This window comes from Ranitomeya variabilis, chromosome 1, assembly GCF_051348905.1.
Source record: "Ranitomeya variabilis isolate aRanVar5 chromosome 1, aRanVar5.hap1, whole genome shotgun sequence".
NCBI lineage: Eukaryota > Metazoa > Chordata > Amphibia > Anura > Dendrobatidae > Ranitomeya > Ranitomeya variabilis.
In genome coordinates this window covers 586,690,429-586,710,623 of record NC_135232.1, presented here as the reverse complement: position 1 = coordinate 586,710,623, position 20,195 = coordinate 586,690,429, and the positions used below count along the sequence as shown (strand labels likewise).

Here is a 20,195-nt window from a genome sequence, read left to right as displayed (position 1 = left end):
GGGGCAGTCACTGCTGACCCCTCCTATAGGCAGCACTAAGACCAGCAGCACATCAGTGTCTCAGTAGAAACCATGATCTCAGGGCTGCTACCTCTCTGGCTTCTTCTACATCTGGTTAGTCCAGGTAAAGGACTCTTCTTATTTTAATATTTACTATCGACCTTCTATGTTTTTTAATTTATTCTTTTGACCTTTTTTAGGTTTTTTTTCCTACTCTGTTGTTGCTTTCTCTTAAGTTTTCCCTTTATATTTGAGCTTGAAGCCTCCTGGCACACTTTAAGAACTTTCCCCCATAGTTTATCTCTGGATAAAAGACCATAGGTTTACTTTTTATTTCTTTGAGCTGTATTACACCTTTTCAGGCTCAGGTATAGAGTTGGAGTTACTAGAATAAACAAAGACAAATGGCCTGTAAATTATATAACTTTTGTAAAGTTGGATAACTTCTTTAACAAATGTTTATTATCCCTATTCGTAATGAATGGTTGGGGTTTTCACCCAGTCTTAGACCGTGTGCTTGTTGTTGTTTTTTATTTATTTATTTATTTTTTACATTTTTCTGCTTTATCAGTTTTTCACACATACCCCCCTCAAAAAAATGGATGGAGTTTTCTGAAGCGTCCAGAAACATCTGGCCTGTGAAAAAAAAGACAGATCTTCAATGCTGTCTATGTATTTGCTTGTTTCTTTCGTGGACCTATTCACTGAAATGGAAGAGTTTGGACATCAAAACTGGCCAGTTTCAGGCATGTTTTCCCCCATAGAATAAGCAATTGTTAAAGTCAATAATGACCCTTTAAAAGGCTTGTCATATGACTTAGGATAAGAAACCAAATCAGACACTCAGTTTGCAAACACATGTTTCGGGGTGATTACCACTCATCAGTGCAAAGCAGAAAGTCTGATTCATCTAGGTGAGAGTCCTCTAAAAGGTGATTTAAGAGGTAACATATCTCCTTGTGGAGTGTGCCATATCAGTTTAAGAAGACGCATAGACCATGCAATGCTACTCTGGGAATCCAACAAGTCAATATCGAACCCTTTAAGAGCTTTGCCATGTGACTTAGGATAAGAATCCAAACCAGACACTCCATTTGCAGGCACGTTTTGTGGTGTTTGCCACTCATCAGTGCAAAACAAGAGATTTATTTAGCTGGGTGAGATGCCTCTGACATGGGGTACAACAGGAAAAGTTTCTCCTTGTGGAGATTGCTAAATCAGCATAGGAAATACATATTTTTGACATTTTCGAGGAGAATTGAATTCCACGCAAATAAATTTGCTCAACTTTAAATTAAATCAATGAACCTACAAAGGCATGTATACAGAGTTTTTAGAGAAGAAACTGAGAGGAAACTCTCCAGATCCTCTTCAAAAACTTGGAGCTTCCACTCCAAAAATTCTGCAAAAAAGACTCAGTGTGCACATACCCTTACTCCAAAGGAAGGCGTACTGGATTTTTAATAAGGATTCTTTAACACCAAAAGGGTTAATTGAACAGCATTGCCCAAATATGGTTTTTTTAAAGTTCACAGTTGATGAATAACATCTTGTAGTTTCATTTTTTTTTTTATTGCCAAATTTAGGTTTTGAGAGATTTCTCATAATATTTTATTACCTAGACGTATTGTTACCATCTTAGAGAACATACGGTTGGATTTTGATTATCTCGTGATATTCTGTAGTGCATGTGAAAATTAACATCAGGATTGTCTTGTGATCTCGTGTGTATTTGTAAGGGTATGTGCACACGTTGCGGATTCTCTGCGGATCCGCAGCGTTTTTTGCAGTGCAGAAACGCTGCAGATCAGCAATTGATTTACAGTACTATGTAAATCAATGAGAAAAAAAAAAGCTGTGCACACGTTGCGGAAAATCCGGTGCGGAAACGCTGCGGATTAAAAGAAGTAGCATGTCACTTCTTTTTTGTGGATCTGCAGCGTTTTTGTACCCATTCCATTATAGAAATCCACAGGGGTAAAAAATGCAGTAAATCCGCAAAAAAATCCGCAGCAAAAACGCACAAAAAACGCAACAAATTCGCAGCTGCGTTTTCTGCCAGGAGAGGCAGAATCCGCACCAGAAATTCCTAAGGCTAATCCGCAACGTGTGCACATAGCCTATAGGGTGCAGGGTTGAGTATGTCACCATGGAACAGACAGACCAACTGTTGGGGGGAATTTATTAACAGGGACAATATTCTCCTCGCAGGGAGAAAACAGTAGAAAATGAACTGAAAAGATAACTGTGCAAAATATGGGCGTCAAACAGTGTAACACAATTAAGTGGGATTTCTTGAGGAAAAGAACACTTATCAGTCTGATGAGGACTTGCTTGAAGGGTCGTCTTCTCCAACGTAGGCGCCGAGAAACAGCGGCACTTTTTGTCCCTCTGTTGTCCGTGGGCTGAGTAGTTTCTAGGAGCCCGCTGGCTGGGGTTTCGGGAGTGTGGTATGCACAGGCTCTGAGTCTTTAGCTTTTGCAGCACAGCCTATCCCGGGAAAACGATGCTCAGTCTATTATTAAGTCTCTTAACAGGAATCAGGGGCTCTGCACTGTTACCGTAGGTACCAGGGGTCATAGTCTCTGCATGGCCACTGTCTCGGCACGGGTGTCAAGGCGCCCCTCTCCAGTCACAGCAGAGTCCGCTTTCATGTACTCACAAGATGCAGTGTTTCTGGGCAATCTCCCCGTATTTGTCCTCTGACCGGGAGTCCTCTCTCCTCCCCGGAGCGCAGCTGCGTCGTGCCCTGACCGCTGCTCACGCTGCTCTGCCACTTGCACGCGCGCCTTTCCCGCTCTCTGCCCGGCTTCCTTCCTGTCCCAGTCTCCAAGTCTGCCCCCCGGGGAACCTATAGCACAGCTCAATGGTTCCAGGCATGGAGCAGAGAAGGTAACCACCCCCGGACTCTTCTTGTGTTCCATCTCCTTACATATTCATATACACTTGTACACAGGTTATGAGGGATCTCGACAGGAGGTTGTACCAAACATCTTGGCGCACTGACCCTAGACCTCCTGTGTATGAGGCTTGTGCAGATCCTTCTTTCTCTTCATGTGATCCCACAGAGGGGATGATGTGAGATCATGGATCTATGGGGCTGGATCATCACCTCCAGGACTTCTTGCTTTTCTTTACACTGAGGATAGTTCTTAAAGAAGTTGTCTGCTACTTGGACAATTCCTTCTTATACTACACGCTTGGCCCAGATTAAATAATAAAAACCATACTCACCTCCCGTGCCGGAGCAGTTCCCGCGGTGTCAACACTCACATTCCCGGTGCTCTCATGCGTTTGTTATTACAGGTGAGCCCGTGCTCAATCAGCCCTGGCATCATTGTCTCCACCTTTGGACAAATCGAACATCAGGAGGAAGTCCGGGCTGCAGCTGCACTTTCACTTCCCCTTGATGTTTTATTTGTCAGAAGGTGGGGACAGTGATGCCAACACTGATTGGGCACCAGGCTCACGTGTCATAACCACACAAGAGCCCTGGGACCGCAAGTGCTGACACTGCTGGAATGGTGCCGGCACATGACTTGGGTATAGGCTTTTATATTTAACTGGCGTCAAACATTAAGATCAAGAAGGGGTTGATTTAGTAGTGGACAACCCCTTTAATGACAATGGCTGGATGTTTGGGATCATTTCAGAATAAATGTGAAGGTAATCAGAAGCCTCGTGATGGTATTACATGATAGATAACTATCTGTATTTCCCAGCATTGAGGACATCATTAATCCTGACCAAATCCTCAACTCCATTTACTGAAATGCAACCCAAACTTCCAGGATCCACCACCACGCTTTACTGTTACTGCAGACCCTCATTATTGTGTCACTCTCCATCACATTGTGACTCATCAGTCCAGAGCACCTGCTGCCATTTTTCTGCACCAGGTTCCTATGTTTTTATGCATAGTTGAGTCACTTGGTCTTGTTTCCATGTTGAAAGTCTGGTTTATGGTCACAATTCTTCCGTTTAGACCACTTCTGGCCAAACTTCTCTGTACAGTACACGGTGTAGCTAAGTCCCACTGGTTGCTACTAGTTGTGAATTGATGGCACTGCTGGACATTTTCCAATTTCAAAGGGAGGTAAGCATGAAGTGTATTTCATCTGCTGCACTAAGTTTCCTTTGCCGATCACTGCGTCTTTGGTCCTCAATGCCGATTGGCGCCAAATTTATTCTGCAGCAGGACAAATGCTGAAAACATACTGCCAATGTCATTAAGATCTATCCTCAGTGTATAGAAGAACAAGGCGTTCTGGAGATGATGATCCGGTCCCCAAAAAGTCCTTATCTCACATCTGTTGAATCGTATGAAGAGATAGAAGGAGCAGCACAAGCCTCAAATGGAGGATCTGGGCTCAATGCTCCAAGAAGTTTGGACCAACTTCCGAGGATAGGAGCGGATACAAGTTCTGTGTGATGCTATTATTGCCATCTTTGAACACTTAAATCTGAGGGACACTGAAAAGCCTCTTTGTCATCATACGTAAAATGACCCCACGAGGGTTCGGTAGCTGACGGCACAACAAACAATGGGATGGAAAAGGGGGGAGGAGGGCCCTATCAATAGGGAAATGAAGGAATGGTCACCTCCTGCTCAAACCTGAGCCTGTCCCTGCGCTCCCCTAATGCCCTAAGTGGGTCCTTCCCCCCACCGCCGTCAGGATCCTTGTCCCTCACTGACACCTAGCACTGCCCTGGCTAGTGCACTGGCCGTAAAGGAGCACTAGCCTCACCACTGCAGATAGTAACACACAGGGGACAGTGACAAGCACAAAAGGGATGAGGAGCAAACACTACACTTAGCTTTCAGACAACGCTGCCAAGCTCCACACCTCAGATAGCACAGCAACTGGACTCCAAAACACCCGAAGTGGCTGACACCAGAGAGCTGCTCCTGCAAGGCTGGTGTCCATAGAAACTCTATCACCAACATTCAGCTGATGAATCAGGTGACCATTTAAAGGATGGTGAGAATGGTCACCACCACATCAGCTGACCTAACAGCAGTGCAGTTACATCAGATTGCCAGCTCTTCCCATACTCTCTGTCCTCATACTCATAGGGCTGTGATAGGTCAGTCAAAATGACTGACCGATCACAGCATGATTACGCAGGAGGTGCTGAAATATCAGCACCTCCAGCATGATCACCGAAGGAGCTCAGTGCTGCTAATGGCCGAGCTCCTGTAGTAACAGCCAGGGAAGGTGCCAGCACCACCCCTGGCTGTTTAACCACCTGAATGCTGTGAACAATAATGATTTCAGCATTTAGAAGTCAGGGAAAGAGAGGGAGCCCCATCTCCCTTCAGATCGGCGCCCCCACAACGTCATCATCATGACGACCACCAGGTCACCAAGCTACGGAACACACCTTAGAGTATGCTCAGAGTCTGGTCTAGGAAGCTTCTGTCAGTGCAGCACTGATAGGTATAAAGCATTGCAATGATTTTTACCATCGATCAAAGTGAAAAGGTAAAAGTCCTATAGAGGGACTAAGTAAAAAAGTAAAAAAAATTAAACAAATTGTAAAAATATTAAAACAAAATCACAAAATAAGAAAAATAAATAAAAAAAATTATACCCATAAATACATATTTTTACGTAAATAAAACAAAACATATAAAACTGTCACACTAGTGAACCCCTAGAGTAAATTCAGTAAAAAAAAAAAAAAATGTGGCAAACTATGGTTTTACATTATACTGCCAAACAAAAAGTGGAGTAAAACACGATCAAAACGACAAATGTAAATAAAAATGGTATAAATGAAAACATAATCTTGTCCAGCAAAAAACAAGCTACCATACAGCTCCATCAGTGAAAAATAAAAAAGTTTCAGCTCTCAAAATAAAGCGATGCAAAAACAATATTTTTTCAATAAAATAGTTTTCATTATGTAAAAGTGGCAAAACATAAAGAGGATAGAACTGTGGTATCACTGTAATTGTACTGACCCGAAGAATAAAGCTACCTTATCAATTTTACCAGACGGTGAACGGCATAAAAAAAAATCTGAGTTGCTTTTTTTGTTAATTCTCCCTCCCAAAAATTGCAATAGAAAGCGATAAAAAAATGTCATGTCAAATTATAACTATCAAAATATGCCTCGCAAAAACTAGTTTTTCCAATAAAAAGCATATTTTAGTGTTTGACAGCAGCCAAACAGAAAAAAACGATGTAAATCTGGTATCGCTGTAATCGCACCGACCCAAAGAATAAAGTCGCCTAATCACTTATACCACACAAGCAATGGCGTAAAAAATAAAAGCAATTCTTCACCTGCTGTTGATTTTTTTAATTCTGCCTCACAAAGATCGCTGTATGGCTTGGCTCATATTTATCCTGTGCTCTGTATTGAGTGCTTACACTGGGGTCTACCAGTAAATTTCCAAAATAAAGGATACGGACTGAACCCTTGGCAGAACATTCCCTATAATGAGGCAGATGGGGGCACTGTCGACGCCGTCTGACATGTGATCCCACAGTGTCCATCTTTTTAGACGTGCATAAAAGTGCGGTCAGCACAGTTTTTTGCACCTCTGTAAAGAAGGACACCACTGAACAGAGGCCAGACACAGTCCAGAGTAACTCTGCTGTCTCATTATAGTGAATGGATCCCTCGGTGGTTTCACCTGAATCACGCCATTCAGAGATTTAGATGGAAACCCTGATTAAGGGCTCAGCATAGAGCGCCAGATAAATGTGAACTGATCCAAATGGTTCTATACCCCAAAATGCCACAAATAAAAGCTTCTACTCAACCCACAAAAAAGCAAATTCTCACTCAGGTCCATCATCTGTTAAAAGAAATATAGGGGTGCCCTCATTACTGCTAGCACAAAGGTTCTGGAAAGGTGATGTGCCTCCCACCAAAAGAAATCCAGCAAAATCTGCGCTCCCAAATCACCCTCCCTTCTGAGCCCCAGTGTGCCTAAACCACATGTAGTGTCCATATCTTTGGCATTACTGTAGTGAAGAGAGCTAGCCTAATTTATAGGGTGCGTTTCTCCAGAAGCACAAGCTGGGCACAATGTACAGGCACTACAACAGACTTGGCACTACAATGTATTGGGGACTACAACGTACTGGCACTACAATGTATGAGGCACTATAACCTACTGGGTACTATAACGTACTGGGCACTACAACGTGCTGGGCACTACAATGTACTGGGCACTATAATGGCATATTTACATTTTCACTTAGCAACATCCATTGCTAGCAAACTCATCACTACATATGTTGGTGAATTTCCAGAGGGGTGTAATTTCCAAAATGGGGTCAATTGAGGTGATTCTGTTGTTCTGGCACTCAGCGACTCTGTATATTGAGTCTACAAACTATTCTACCAAAATTTGTTCTGCAAGAGTCAAATAGCACTACGTCCCTCCCAAGTCTTACCGTTTGGCTAACCAGTACTGTACAGTCACATATGGGGTATTGCCATGTTTACAAAAAATTGTGTAACTAATTATGTGGTCATTTTTACTTATTTCCCATTGTGAAAATGTTAAATCTGGGCTTAAAACAACATTATAGTGGTAAAAATGTAATTTTTTTCTCTTCACCGTTCAATAGTATAAAATGTTGTGAAACACATGTGGTGTCAACATGATCTCTACACCCCTAGAAAAATTCATTAAGAGGTGTAGTATGTAAAAATGGGGTAGGTTATGGAGAATTTCTGCCTTCCCGACACCTCAGTGGCTCTCCCAGTGGGTCATGGCACACACAAACATTCCAGCAAAATCTGTACTCCAATATAGTGCTTATTCCCTTCTGTGTTTTGCACTGTAGTAGTTTTTGACCACATATGGAGCACTGTCTTACTCAGCAGACATTGTGTAACTAATTTTGTGGTCAATTTTTATTTATTAGCCCTTTGAAAATTAATATCTTGGGGCTAAAACAACATTTTAGGGCAAAAAATTTAACGTTTCATTTTCGCAGCCCAATATAATACAATTCCATGAAATAACTAAAATGCTCACTATACCTCTAGAGGAATTCATCAAAAGGTGTACTTTCCAAAACGGGGTTACTTGTGAGGGGTTTCCACTGTTTGGGCAAACCAGGGGCTTTCCAAATGTCACATGGCATCCACTCTCGATTCCAGACAATTTTGCGTTTCCAAAGTCAAATGACGCTCCTTCCCTTATGAGCCCTGTCATACACCCAAACAGTAGTTTTCCCCCACATATGGGGTATCAGCGAGCTCAGGAGAAATTGCACAACAAATTTGTATTTTCCATTTTCTCCTGCTACCCTTGTGAAAATGCCAAATTTGGGGCAAATTGAAATTTTTGTGAGAAAATATATTTTTTTTTTCCTTCCACACTGCTTTAATTCCTGTGAAGCACCTATTTTCTCCTGTTACCTTGCAAAAATATAAAAGTTGGGGGGTAAAGTACAAGTTTTGTAAAAAAAAAAGTTAAATGTCTATTTTTTCTTCCACATTCCATTCATTCTTGTGAAACACCTGAAGGGTTTTTAACTTCTTAATTGCGGTTTTGGGATCCGTTTAAGCGTTCCAGAGTTATTACCACATTAAGTGACACTGGTAGGATTTAAAAAATGAGATCCGGTCATTAACCTAAAAAGTGGCTCGGTCTGTAAAGAAGCTGTCCACTTCTTGGACAACCCCTTCTCATACCCCATGCTAGGCACCAATAAAATAAAAAAATCCTATATTCACCTCTCATTTCGGCACCGTTCCTGCGGTGTTGGCACTTGCTCTCCCTGGAGCTCTCATGTGGTTGTTGTGACATGTGACCCCGGCGCCTAGTCAGCGCTGCCATCACAGTCCCTGCTTTAGGACAAATTGAATATGAAGAGGAAGTCTGGGCTGCAGCTGATCCCTGACTTCCTCTTCATGTTCAATTTGTCAGAAGGCACAGACAGTGACGCCAGTTCTGGGCGCTGAGCATCATGTGTCATGCAACGAACAAAAGCCTTGGAACCGCGAATGCTGACACCACAGGAATGGTACCGGCACGGTAGGTGAGTGTAAGATTTTTTATTTTATCAGGGCCATGCGTAGGGTATGAGAAGGGGTTATCCTTGTAGTGGACAGCCGCTTTAAGAAGTTAAAGGGAACCTGTCATCACATTTTTAAATATGGAAATAATTGTATGGCTGTATAGGCGCTTGTCTCCCAATTAAAAATTATTTTAGTGAAGAAGTCCTATGCAAATCAGGTTGAAAGTGCAATGGAAGTGTGTAGACCGAGTGCTTTGACACGCCTCCAGTGCACTTCCAGCCTGATTTGCTTAAGGCTTTCAAGTTAGATATCTCATGACTGGTACATTGCATGTCTAAAAAAAAAGTTTTCTATTGGGAGCGAAGCGCCTATGTAGCCATACCTGCTATAATTGAGCCCTAGCACTCGCATGGGGATGACAAACCAGGGGAGATGTTAAACCTACACATCACAGGTTCCTATGTAGACTAGGCTAACTTGCCCTTGATTTGTCTCTGTCTGACCCCAGAGGTTGGCACCCTAAAATTATGCAATGGTGCATTGGTTGACCCCGAATGTCCTCAACTGCACCCTCAACTATACACAGAGTGTAACCCAAAACCACAACAACAGAACGTAGTGCACACAGACAGAGGGTGAGACACAGGGCTAAGGACCTGTTCACACAGTCATACATGCAAGCAGGTACGGACTGGCACTGAAATTCAGCCTTGGCATTTGAAATCAGACAGGCCCATTCTGTCCCCAAGAACCAGATGGTGTAGATTACTAATATTACCCTGCATGGAGGAAAGCAAGATTTACTACAAGACATATATTTCTAATGATACCTCCATAACATCTTTTAACAGTATGGGTGTCTTGAGAACATAGATTCTGTTAACAGCGAAGCAGACAAGGTGGCCCACAACCAGAGAGGCCCTTCTGGCATTTGCCAGAATTGCCAAATGGTCAGTCCGGCCCTGCATGCAAGATGGAAGGAAAAGAAAGGAACCCAAAAACACCTTCAATATACGTGGAAACCTTCAGACCATGAATGTAAAAAAATGGGAAGAGTTCTGGGAAGGGGGACACGTAAGCAAACAGCAGGAGAACCAATAGAGAAATCCTCAGCAAGATAATCCTTCACTAGGGAGCTGGGACTCCAAACATCCATCTAACTTGGAACATAGCCAGCAAGGACTGCATGTACACTGGGGAAAAAAGTATTTAAAAGATGAGCGAGGCCTGTAATTGACATCATAGGAAGACCACAAGTATGATAGTCAAAATGAGAAAACAAATCCAGAAAATCACCTTGTCTGATTTGGCAAGATTTTGCAAATTATGGTGGAAAATAAGTATTTGATCATTAACAAAAGTTCATCTCAATATTTTGTTATAAATCCTTTGTTGGCAATGACAGAGGTCAAATGTTTTCTGTAAGTCTTCACAAGATTGGCACACACTGTTGGTGGTATGTTAGCCCATTCCTCCAAACAGATCTCCTCTAGAGCAGTGATGTTTTGGACCTATCACTGGTCAACACGGACTTTCAACTCCCTCCAAAGGTTTTCTATGGGGTTGAGATCTGGAGACTGGCTAGGCCACTCCAGGACCTTCATAAGCTTCTTACGAAGCCACTCCTTCGTTGCCCTGGCGGTGTGCTTGGGAGCATTATCATGATGAAAGACCCATCCACATTTCATCTTCAATCTCCTTGCTCATGGAAGGAGGTTAGCACTCAAAATCTCACGATACATACCCCCATTCATTCTTTCATATACATGGATCAGTTGTCACTGGTGCCTTTGCAGAGAAACAGTCCCAAAAGCATGACATTGCCACCCCCATGCTTCACAATGGTGTTCTTTAGATGCAACTCAACATTCTGTCTCCTCCAAACACGACGAGTTTTGTTTCTACCAAATAGTTCTACTTTAGTTTTAACAGACCATATGACATTCTCCCAAAACTCTTCTGGATAATCCCAATGCTCTCTAGCAAATTTGAGATGGGCCTGGATAAGTACTGGCTTAAGCATGGGAACACATCTGGCACTGCAGGATCTGAGTCCCTGGCAGTGTAGTGTGTTACTGATGGTAGCCTTTGTTTCGGTGGTCTCAGCTCTATGCAGGTCATTCACTTATCCCCCTGTGGTTCTGGGATTTTTGCTCACTGTTCTTGTGATCATTTTGACCCCACGGGGTGAGATCTTGCATGGAGCCCCAGATCTAGGGAGATTATCAGTGGTCTTTTATGTCTTCCATTTTCTTATTATTGCTCTCACAGTTGATTTCATCACACCAAGCTGGTTGGCTATTGCAGATTCAGTCTTCCCAGCCTGGTGCAGCGCTACAATTTTGTTTCATAGTGGAGTTTGGAGTGTGACTATTTGAGGTTGTGGACCGGTGTAGTGCAGGTAATGAGTGGAGGACAGAGGAGCCTCTTAAAGAAGAAGTTACAGGTCTGTGAGAGCCAGAAATCTTGCATGTTTTTAGGTGACCAAATACTTATTTTCCACCATAATTTTCAAAATAAATCTTGCCAAATCAGACAAGGTGATTTTCTGGATTTGTTTTCTCATTTTGATTCTCACAGTTGTGGTCTACCTATGATGTCAATTACAGGCCTCTCTCATCTTAATTGGTGGCTGACTAAATACTTTTTTCCCCACTGTACATGGTCAGTATAAGTAGCCCCTCCCAAGATGTGATAGGACAAACCAAACGAGGAGGTGAAAACAACTTAACAGAAGTAGCACAGCAAAAACTAGAGCATTAAAAGCAATATGTCAGAGACAACACAGGCTGTGGTCCAAACAGAGGGAAACCTACCCTCGGCCAGAGATCACTGGATCGAGCCCCTAAGTTGAGCCATGACAATACCACTATTTCCGTATGTGAAAATGTGCTGAGGAGTTTTCATATAACTCACTTTCCATGTGATATTTCGGCCTCACACCAGGACTTTTTTTCCAGCAATATGATACATGGATAAAGGAGCTATTTACTGTATATAATTAAATAATGTACATCAGTAAGAGCCAAAGACAAGTATATTTGTCTCTACTACAGCGCTGCACCGTTTCCATCACTCCCATTGAAACCAATACAAGTTATGAAGATGGCACAAGTACAGTGACCAAAAATTACACCCTCTGTAACTCCTATTCACTTCTGTGGGAGTTAGAGATCTAGTATGAACTAGACACGTGTGGTTCACTGCACAGTCTTCCCTTAGTGATGCTATTGTTTTTCATTTTTTTGCCAGATGTTCAGCGAACACAGTTAAAGGAGTTGTCCGGTCCAAATCGATAAGTCTGCAGTCACTCTGTGTGTCACTCTGTGTGACTGCGGACTTATGAATCCCCCCGTTGCACGCACTGTGCGCTGCGGGGATTCATCGGTTCCTGACCCGAGACTGGAGGGTATGATTGAGTTATACATACTCCCGGCCAGAGGGTGCAGCCTCGAACCATATACTTGTACGGAGAGAGGCCATGGCCACTAGACAGGCCCTGGCTGGGAGTATGCATAACTCATACTTACCCTCTGGCCAGCGAATCCCCGCAGCGCACAGTGTGTGTAGTGGGCGGATTCATAAGTCTTCCAATAAATAAAAAAGAAAAAAAGAGACCTCCGCACCGCTGTTTTTGTGAGGGGCTAGACTCTGTTATATGATATACCACCCTTTTAATAAGCCGACTTACAATCCTTTTCATACAGCGGGGTGCAACTTGCAAAATTGTACATAATAGTCCATGAAAAAAGTTTAAAAAAGTGCACTTACCCAAGTATGTAGAAAAGTCACAACTTTATTCGGACAAAAAATTACAACATGGCCAGGGAGAGTGTAAAAAAAATGCGGACAACGGCCGTTTCGTGCCTCAGCACTTCAACGGGTCCAGACACACCCGTCTGGACCTGTTGAAGTGCTGAGGCACGAAACGGCCGTTGTCCGCATTTTTTCTACACTCTCCCTGGCCATGTTGTAATTTTTTGTCCGAATAAAGTTGTGACTTTTCTACATACTTGGGTAAGTGCACTTTTTTTCACTTTTTTCATGGATTCATAAGTCTGCAGTCACACAGAAGTGACACACAGAATGACTGCAGACTTATAAATTTGGACCGTACAACCCCTTTAACTAGACAGATGATAGGCATGCTGTTATTAGTCAGCGTCATTGTACCAACATTCATTGCCAATAACTATAATTAAAATGTGTTCAAGGGGAACTCCTATATTTTTTAGACAGGCTGCTGATTTTAATGGATAATGTGTGATGTTACCTGTAGGGGGCGCTGCAGATGGCATTGCCATATAGACGTACAAACAAGTATTGATTATCACAAACCCCATCATACACTCCTCTTGACCTAATGGGTGTTACTACTCTGACTTTGTAATAAAGCAACCTTAATAATAAGGATTGGTTTTTGCTTTTGATTCTGAATGTTCGCAGTGGTCCTGATTTCCGCCTGATTTTCAGCGTTGACTCCCCGTTCCATTTCTTTTACAGGCTCTGCTTTGAAATGCGTTGAATGCTACAACATAACTTCCCCGCAATGCACTGGGCAAACCAAAGATTGTGATGGCGGCATCTGTATGTCTGGACTCATATCACTGGGTATGTCTTCCATATTTAAAGAGGACCTTTCACCAGCTCAAAAGTTGCTACTTTCTGCTATTTTTTTTATTCCTGCTTCTTACTTGAGTATTCTAGTTTTTGTTTTTTTAAAATCCGCTATACAGTTCCACAGATATGGGCCTTTATACTTAGTGCTTCTTTATATGGTCTTTAGCGGTGTGGCTCATGGGGTTATCTGGTGGCATGTCTTTAGACTGCTCTGCCTCCTTAGTACAGACCAGAAAATGTTGTACTAAATAAAAAGGCCTGTATCTCTGGAATTGTATGGCGGATTTACAAAAAATGAAAAAATTAATTATCAGGGGAGCAGAGGAAATCAGATAAGAGGAAAGCCGATTGCTTCTCGCCCAGTGACAGGTCCACTTTTATTATTATTATTATTATTATTTATTATTATTATTATTTATTTATATAGCACCATTAATTCCATGGTGCTGTACATGAGGCGGGGTTACATACAGAGTTATAGATATTGTTTACAATAAACAAATTTATGATGACAGACTGGTACAGAGGGGAGAGGACCCTGTCCTTGCAGACTTACATTCTACGGGATAATGGGGAAGAGACAGAAGGTCGGGCATGCAGCAGCTCCGGTTGTGGTGAGGCGGCAGCTCTGGTGATGGTGAGGCAGCAGCTCGGGTGATGGTGAGGCAGCAGCTCGGGAAGTGGTGAGGCGGCCGAATGGTTATTGCAGGCTGTAATCTTTCTTGAAGAGATGGGTTTTCAGATTCTGTCTGAATGATCCAAGGGTGGTGGATAATTGGATGTGTTGAGGTGTGGAATTCCAGAGGATGGGGAATATTCGGGAGGAATCATGGAGGCGATTGTGTGAGGAACGAATAAGTGTGGAGGGGAGTAGGAGGTCTTGTGAGGATCGAAGATTACGTGAGGGAAGATATTGGGAGATTAGTTCAGAGATATAGGGAGGAGACAGGTTGTGGATGGCTTTGTAGGTCAGTGTTAGCAGTTTGAACTGGATTCGTTGGGGAATTGGGAGCCAGTGGAGGGATTTGCAGGGAGGAGAAACAGGGGAGTAGCGAGGAGAGAGGTGGATTAGTCGAGCAGCAGAGTTGAGGACAGACTGGGGTGGTGCAAGAGCAGTAGCGGGGAGGCCAGAAAGGAGAGTGTAATTGAGACGGGAGATGATGAGGGCATGCACAAGAGTTTTAGTTGATTGAGGGCAGAGGAAGGGATGGATTCTGGAGATATTTTTGAGGTGGAGGCGACAGGAGGTGGCGAGAGTTTGGACGTGCGGTTTGAAGGACAGAACAGAATCTAGAGTTACTCTGAGGCAGCGGATTTCAGTTGAGGGAGAGAGCGTGATGCCGTTTACCATAATAGATAGGTCGGGTAGGGGAGGTACATGAGATGGAGGAAAGATGATGAGTTCAGTTTTGTCTACTTTGAGTTTTAGGAAGTGAGAGGTGAAGAAGGAGGATATGGCTGATAGACACTCCGGGATTCTGGACGCCAGAGAGGTAGATCTGACTGTCGTCTGCATACAAGTGGTACTGGAAGCCATGGGACTTTATGAGTTGTCCTAGGCCAAGGGTATAGATGGAAAAAAGTAACGGGCCAAAGGACAGAGCCTTGAGGGACTCCAACAGAGAGAGGGCGGGATGAGGAGGTAGTGTGGGAGTGGGAAACACTAAATGTGCAGTCGGAAAGGTATGAGGCAATCCAGGACAGGGCAAGGTCTTTGATGCCAAGGGAAGAAAGAATCTTTAGCAGTAGGCAGTGGTCAACTGTGTCGAAGGCAGAGTTCAGGTCAAGAAGGAGGAGGATGGAGAACTGTCTGTTAGCTTTGGCTGTGAGTAAGTCATTAGTAATTTTGGTCAGGGCAGCTTCGGTGGAGTGGTGGGGCGGAAGCCAAATTGGAGGTTGTCAAGGAGAGAGTTATATGAGAGGTGGGAGGAAAGTTGGGCATGGACATGCTGCTCAAGGAGTTTGAAAGCAAATAGGAGCAGTGATAAGGGGCGATAGCTGGGCAAAGCAGTTGGGTCAAGGTTAGGTTTTTTGAGGATGGGTGTGATGGTGGTATGTTTGAAGGCAGAGGGGAAGGTACCAGAAGATAGCGATAGGTTGAAGAGATGGGTTAGGGCTGGAATGAGCATGCTATTGAGGTTGGAGAGCAGGTGGGAAGGGATGGGGTCGAGTGCACAGGTGGTGAAGTGTGATTTGGAAAGGAGATAAGTAAGCTCTCCTTCAGTGATGTTGGAGAGGGAGGTTATTAGGGAAGGGCAGAAGTCTGGTATATGGAGTGGTTGGGGTGGTGGAAAAGTAAAGGTTTGCCTTGTTTGATCTATCATATTTTTGAAGAAGGTGGCAAAGTCCTTGGCAGAGATGAGGGGAGTTGGAGGTGGCTCTTTAAAGGGGGGTCAGTACTATGTATTGATAACATATCCATATCAAACACCCGGGTCCTCCATCGATTAGCTATCAGCTCCCCCGGATCTCAGCAGTGCGTGGAGACAGAAGCTTATATTCTATTTATTTTAATTGGAGCTGAGCTGCAGTACCGGAAACGGACACTTTACGGGGTTCCAGTTCCATATACAATACATATCCCACCATCACCGGGGCTAATAATAGCTGGTCTGTGCGCTCCTGACACCTGGTGCACCCACCCATCTGATAGGAATGACCTATAATCTAAATAGCACCCATGTTCTTTGTGATCTAGTGTAACCCCTCCCCTGACAATACAGCTATAAGAGAGTCTACAGATAATCTGCTGATAATAGCTGAAAAACTAGACAAACTACATTTCAAATAAAAATCTGACCTCATGGTGTCGATCCTGAGAATGTAGGAGTCAGTGACTGTTCCAGGAGTGGAAAAGACAGCGGTCACTCTTAGGCTTCTTTTACACTGCGTCCAGGAAAAATCTCAATGTACTCATTTAATGGATGCCATGTGCCACCTGTTACCCATAGATAACCATGGGAACAAATAAACCTATTAAATAGGTGTCTATGGATACTTTTAAAAAATAATTTTCAATATATTTATACATATACCCTGCTCAAAAAAATAAAGGGAACACTAATATCCCACATCCTAGATAACACTGAATGAAATATTCCAGTTGTAAATCTTTATTCAATACATAGTGGAACTCCTCTATTGAGTGTGTCTTGATAATTGCCAATAATTTCCATCTGTTGTCAATTCCATTTGCACAACAGCATGTGAAATTGATTGTCAAACAGTGTTGCTTCCTAAGTGGACAGTTTGATTTCACAGAAGTTTGATTTACTTGGAGTTATATTGTGTTGTTTAAGTGTTCCCTTTATTTTTTGAGCAGTGTATATACATATATACAACTTGCTCTGTGTGTGACTTCTGATCTTGCTGATGACTCTATATTTTAGACTACTCTTGTGGATTATCCCTTCTGCTTTTGATGCTCTCTGACTTCAGGCATCTGACCTCGGACTTGGCCATTAACTATCAGTTTGTTGTACTACCTGGTTTTGATGTACCCTTCTGGCATTCGACCCTGGATTGTTACCTGAGCAAGCCTTTGTCTCACCCCCCTGTACTACCAGCTCTCCTGGTATCTGACCTCGGACCTCCAGATTGCCCTGTCTCACGGGATGTCCGTGAGTAGTGATTCAATGTCGCATTATAACTGACCATATACTTTTTTTCGCCTGTATGGAGCCTGTTCACATGCTCTTCAACCAGGTGTCGAAATTGGCTGAGATGGAGCAGGATCTGGGTAACAAATGCCAGAGTCTGGGATAATCACAGTCCCAGTTGCAGGGTCAGATAATTACGCTGTGTGCAGAATTATTAGGCAAGTTGTATTTTGATCACATGATACTTTTTATACATGTTGTCCTACTCCAAGTTGTTCAGGCTTGAGAGCCAACTACCAATTAAGTAAATCAGGTGATGTGCATCTCTGTAATTAGGATTGGCGTTGTCTAATGACATCAAACCCTATATAAGGTGTGCTTAATTATTAGGCAACTTCCTTTCCTTTGGCAAAAATGGGTCAGAAGAGAGATTTGATGGGCTCTGAAAAGTCCAAAATTGTGAGATGTCTTGCAGAGGGATGCAGCAATCTTGAAATTGCCAAACTTTTGAAGCGTGATCACTGAACAATCAAGCGTTTCATGGCAAATAGACAACAGGGTCGCAAGAAGCGTGTTGGGCAAAAAAGGCGGGAAATAACTGCCCATGAATTGAGGAAAATCAAGCGTGAAGCTGCCAAGATGCCATTTGTCACCAGTTTTGCCATATTTCAGAGTTGCAACGTTACTGGAGTAACAAAAAGCAAAAGGTGTGCGATACTCAGGGACATGGCCAATGTAAGGAAGGCTGAAAAACGGCCACCTTTGAACAAGAAACATAAGACAAAACGTCAAGACTGGGCCAAGAAATATCTTAAGATTGACTTTTCAAAGGTTTTATGGACTGATGAAATGAGAGTGACTCTTGATGGCCCAGAGGCTGGATCAGTGAAGGGCAAAGAGCTCCACTCCGACTCAGACGCCAGCAAGGTGGAGGTGGGGTACTGGTATGGGCTGGTATCATCAAAGATGAACTTGTGGGACCTTTTCAGGTTGAGGAGGGAGTGAAGCTCAACTCCTAGACCTACTGCCAGTTTCTGGAAGACAACTTCTTCAAGCAGTGGTACAGGAAGAAATCGGTATCGTTCAAGAAAAACATGATTTTCATGCAGGACAATGCTCCATCACATGCCACCAACTACTCCACAGCGTGGCTGGCCAGTAAAGGTCTCAAAGAAGAAAAAATAATGACATGGCCCCCTTGTTGACCTGATCTGAACCCCATAGAGAACCGGTGGTCCCTCATAAACTGTGAGATCTATAGGGAGGGAAAACAGTCCACCTCTCGGAACAGTGTCTGGGAGGCAGTGGTGGCTGCTGCACGCAATCTTGATCGTTAACAGATCAAGCAACTGACAGAATCTATGGATGGAAGGCTGTTGAGTGTCATCATAAAGAAAGGTGGCTATAATGGTCACTAATTTTTTGGGGTTTTGTTTTTGCATGTCAGAAATGTTTATTTCTAACTTTTGTGCAGTTATATTGGTTTACCTGGTGAAAATAAACAAGTGAGATGGGAATATATTTGGTTTTTATTAAGTTGCCTAATAATTCTGCACAGTAATAGTTACCTGCACAAACAGATATCCTCCCTAAGATAGCCAAATCTAAAAAAATACCCACTCCAACTTCCAAAAATATTAAGCTTTGATATTTATGAGTCTTTTGGGTTGATTGAGAACATAGTTGTTCATCAATAATAAAAATAATCCTCTAAAATACAACTTGCCTAATAATTCTGCACACAGTGTAGTCTAATGAAAACTTCACCTAGGCATTCACTGCTATTGGAGACTGTGATGTCTGTCCCCTATGACATTCAGTTGGTTTCCCCCGAACCAGTAGTGGCCCTCCCTGATAAATTTTAGAGAGAAACCAGTTTAGGGTGTTCAGGGAGATTTGTAAACTATTCTTTACCCTACGACCCCGGTCTTCAGAGGATGAGTCCCATGCCTTTTTTGATGCATTACAGGTTATCTATGGCAAAACCCGACAGAATCCAGGTCACTGAGACTAGGATCATGATCCTTACACAGGGGTTCCGCACCGCTGAGGACTACTGTACTGAATTCTGACAGTGGTCCACTGAGGTTCAGTGGAATGATGCGGCCCTTAGGTGTCAATTTCATAGAGGTCTGTCTGAATCCCCCTTCCTCCTCCCCTTCCTGTCTTTTTCTTCTTCCTCCCCCCTTTAAACATCTTTACTTGCTTTAGCAGATTTGGGGGATCTACACACCTCTTATCAAGGGACTAAGTGAGAAAACAATACATAAAGGATCTATGTCAGGAAAGGGGTAGGTTTAATAGAATGGGGAAAGTTGAACATATGAAAAAGGTATATGTGAAGCCCATATTATTATTATTATTATTTATTTATATAGCACCATTGATTCCATGGTGCTGTACATTAGAAGAGGTTACAATACAAATTACAGATATCACTTACAGTAAGCAAACTAACAATTACAGATTGATACAGAGGGGTGACGACCCTGCCCTTGCGGGCTTACATTATACAGGATGGTGGGGAAAGAGACAGTTAGAATTGCATACATGGAGGAGATACACGTTAACTCTGTGTGTAAAAAGTACACAGTGATATAATGTGAATCATGTTTGTTGTATATAAGCTGGAGTGATCATAAGCGATATGCTTTTTACAATATAGTATTCTTACCAGGTGCCATTATATATATTGTGGCATAGCGACTGGTCATGTGATTGATGGACGGTATGTATCGCAGAGGTGGGGGGCCCTGGGATGGAAGCCTGGGTATGTTTTGCTCAAGCAGATCTACTGCTGAGGGATTTGTTTACGTTGGGAGGCTTCCAGGTGATTGGAGAGATGGGTGGGTTCAGTCACCTACAAACCCACCCAAAGAGGCGTGTCTGAACACGTAAGATGGTTTTGTGTGTAAGGACCTGTGGTGATGTCACGTTCACCTGACTAGCCATGTGACAGGTACCTGGGTGTGGTTACACCTA

The 20,195-nt window shown here is 43.0% G+C and overlaps 1 protein-coding gene across 1 annotated transcript in view; it reads left to right on the top strand.

The window, feature by feature from the left end:
* The first annotated feature begins 30 nt into the window (after window positions 1–30).
* Window positions 31–20,195, top strand: part of LOC143769431 (phospholipase A2 inhibitor and Ly6/PLAUR domain-containing protein-like) — a 48,146-nt gene continuing 27,981 nt past the window's right edge. The window contains exons 1-2 of the mRNA XM_077257947.1: window positions 31–124; window positions 13,498–13,605. Of these exons, the coding sequence (XP_077114062.1) occupies window positions 73–124; window positions 13,498–13,605 (160 nt within the window). The 5' untranslated portion in view covers window positions 31–72. The remainder of the gene's footprint in view (window positions 125–13,497; window positions 13,606–20,195) is intronic.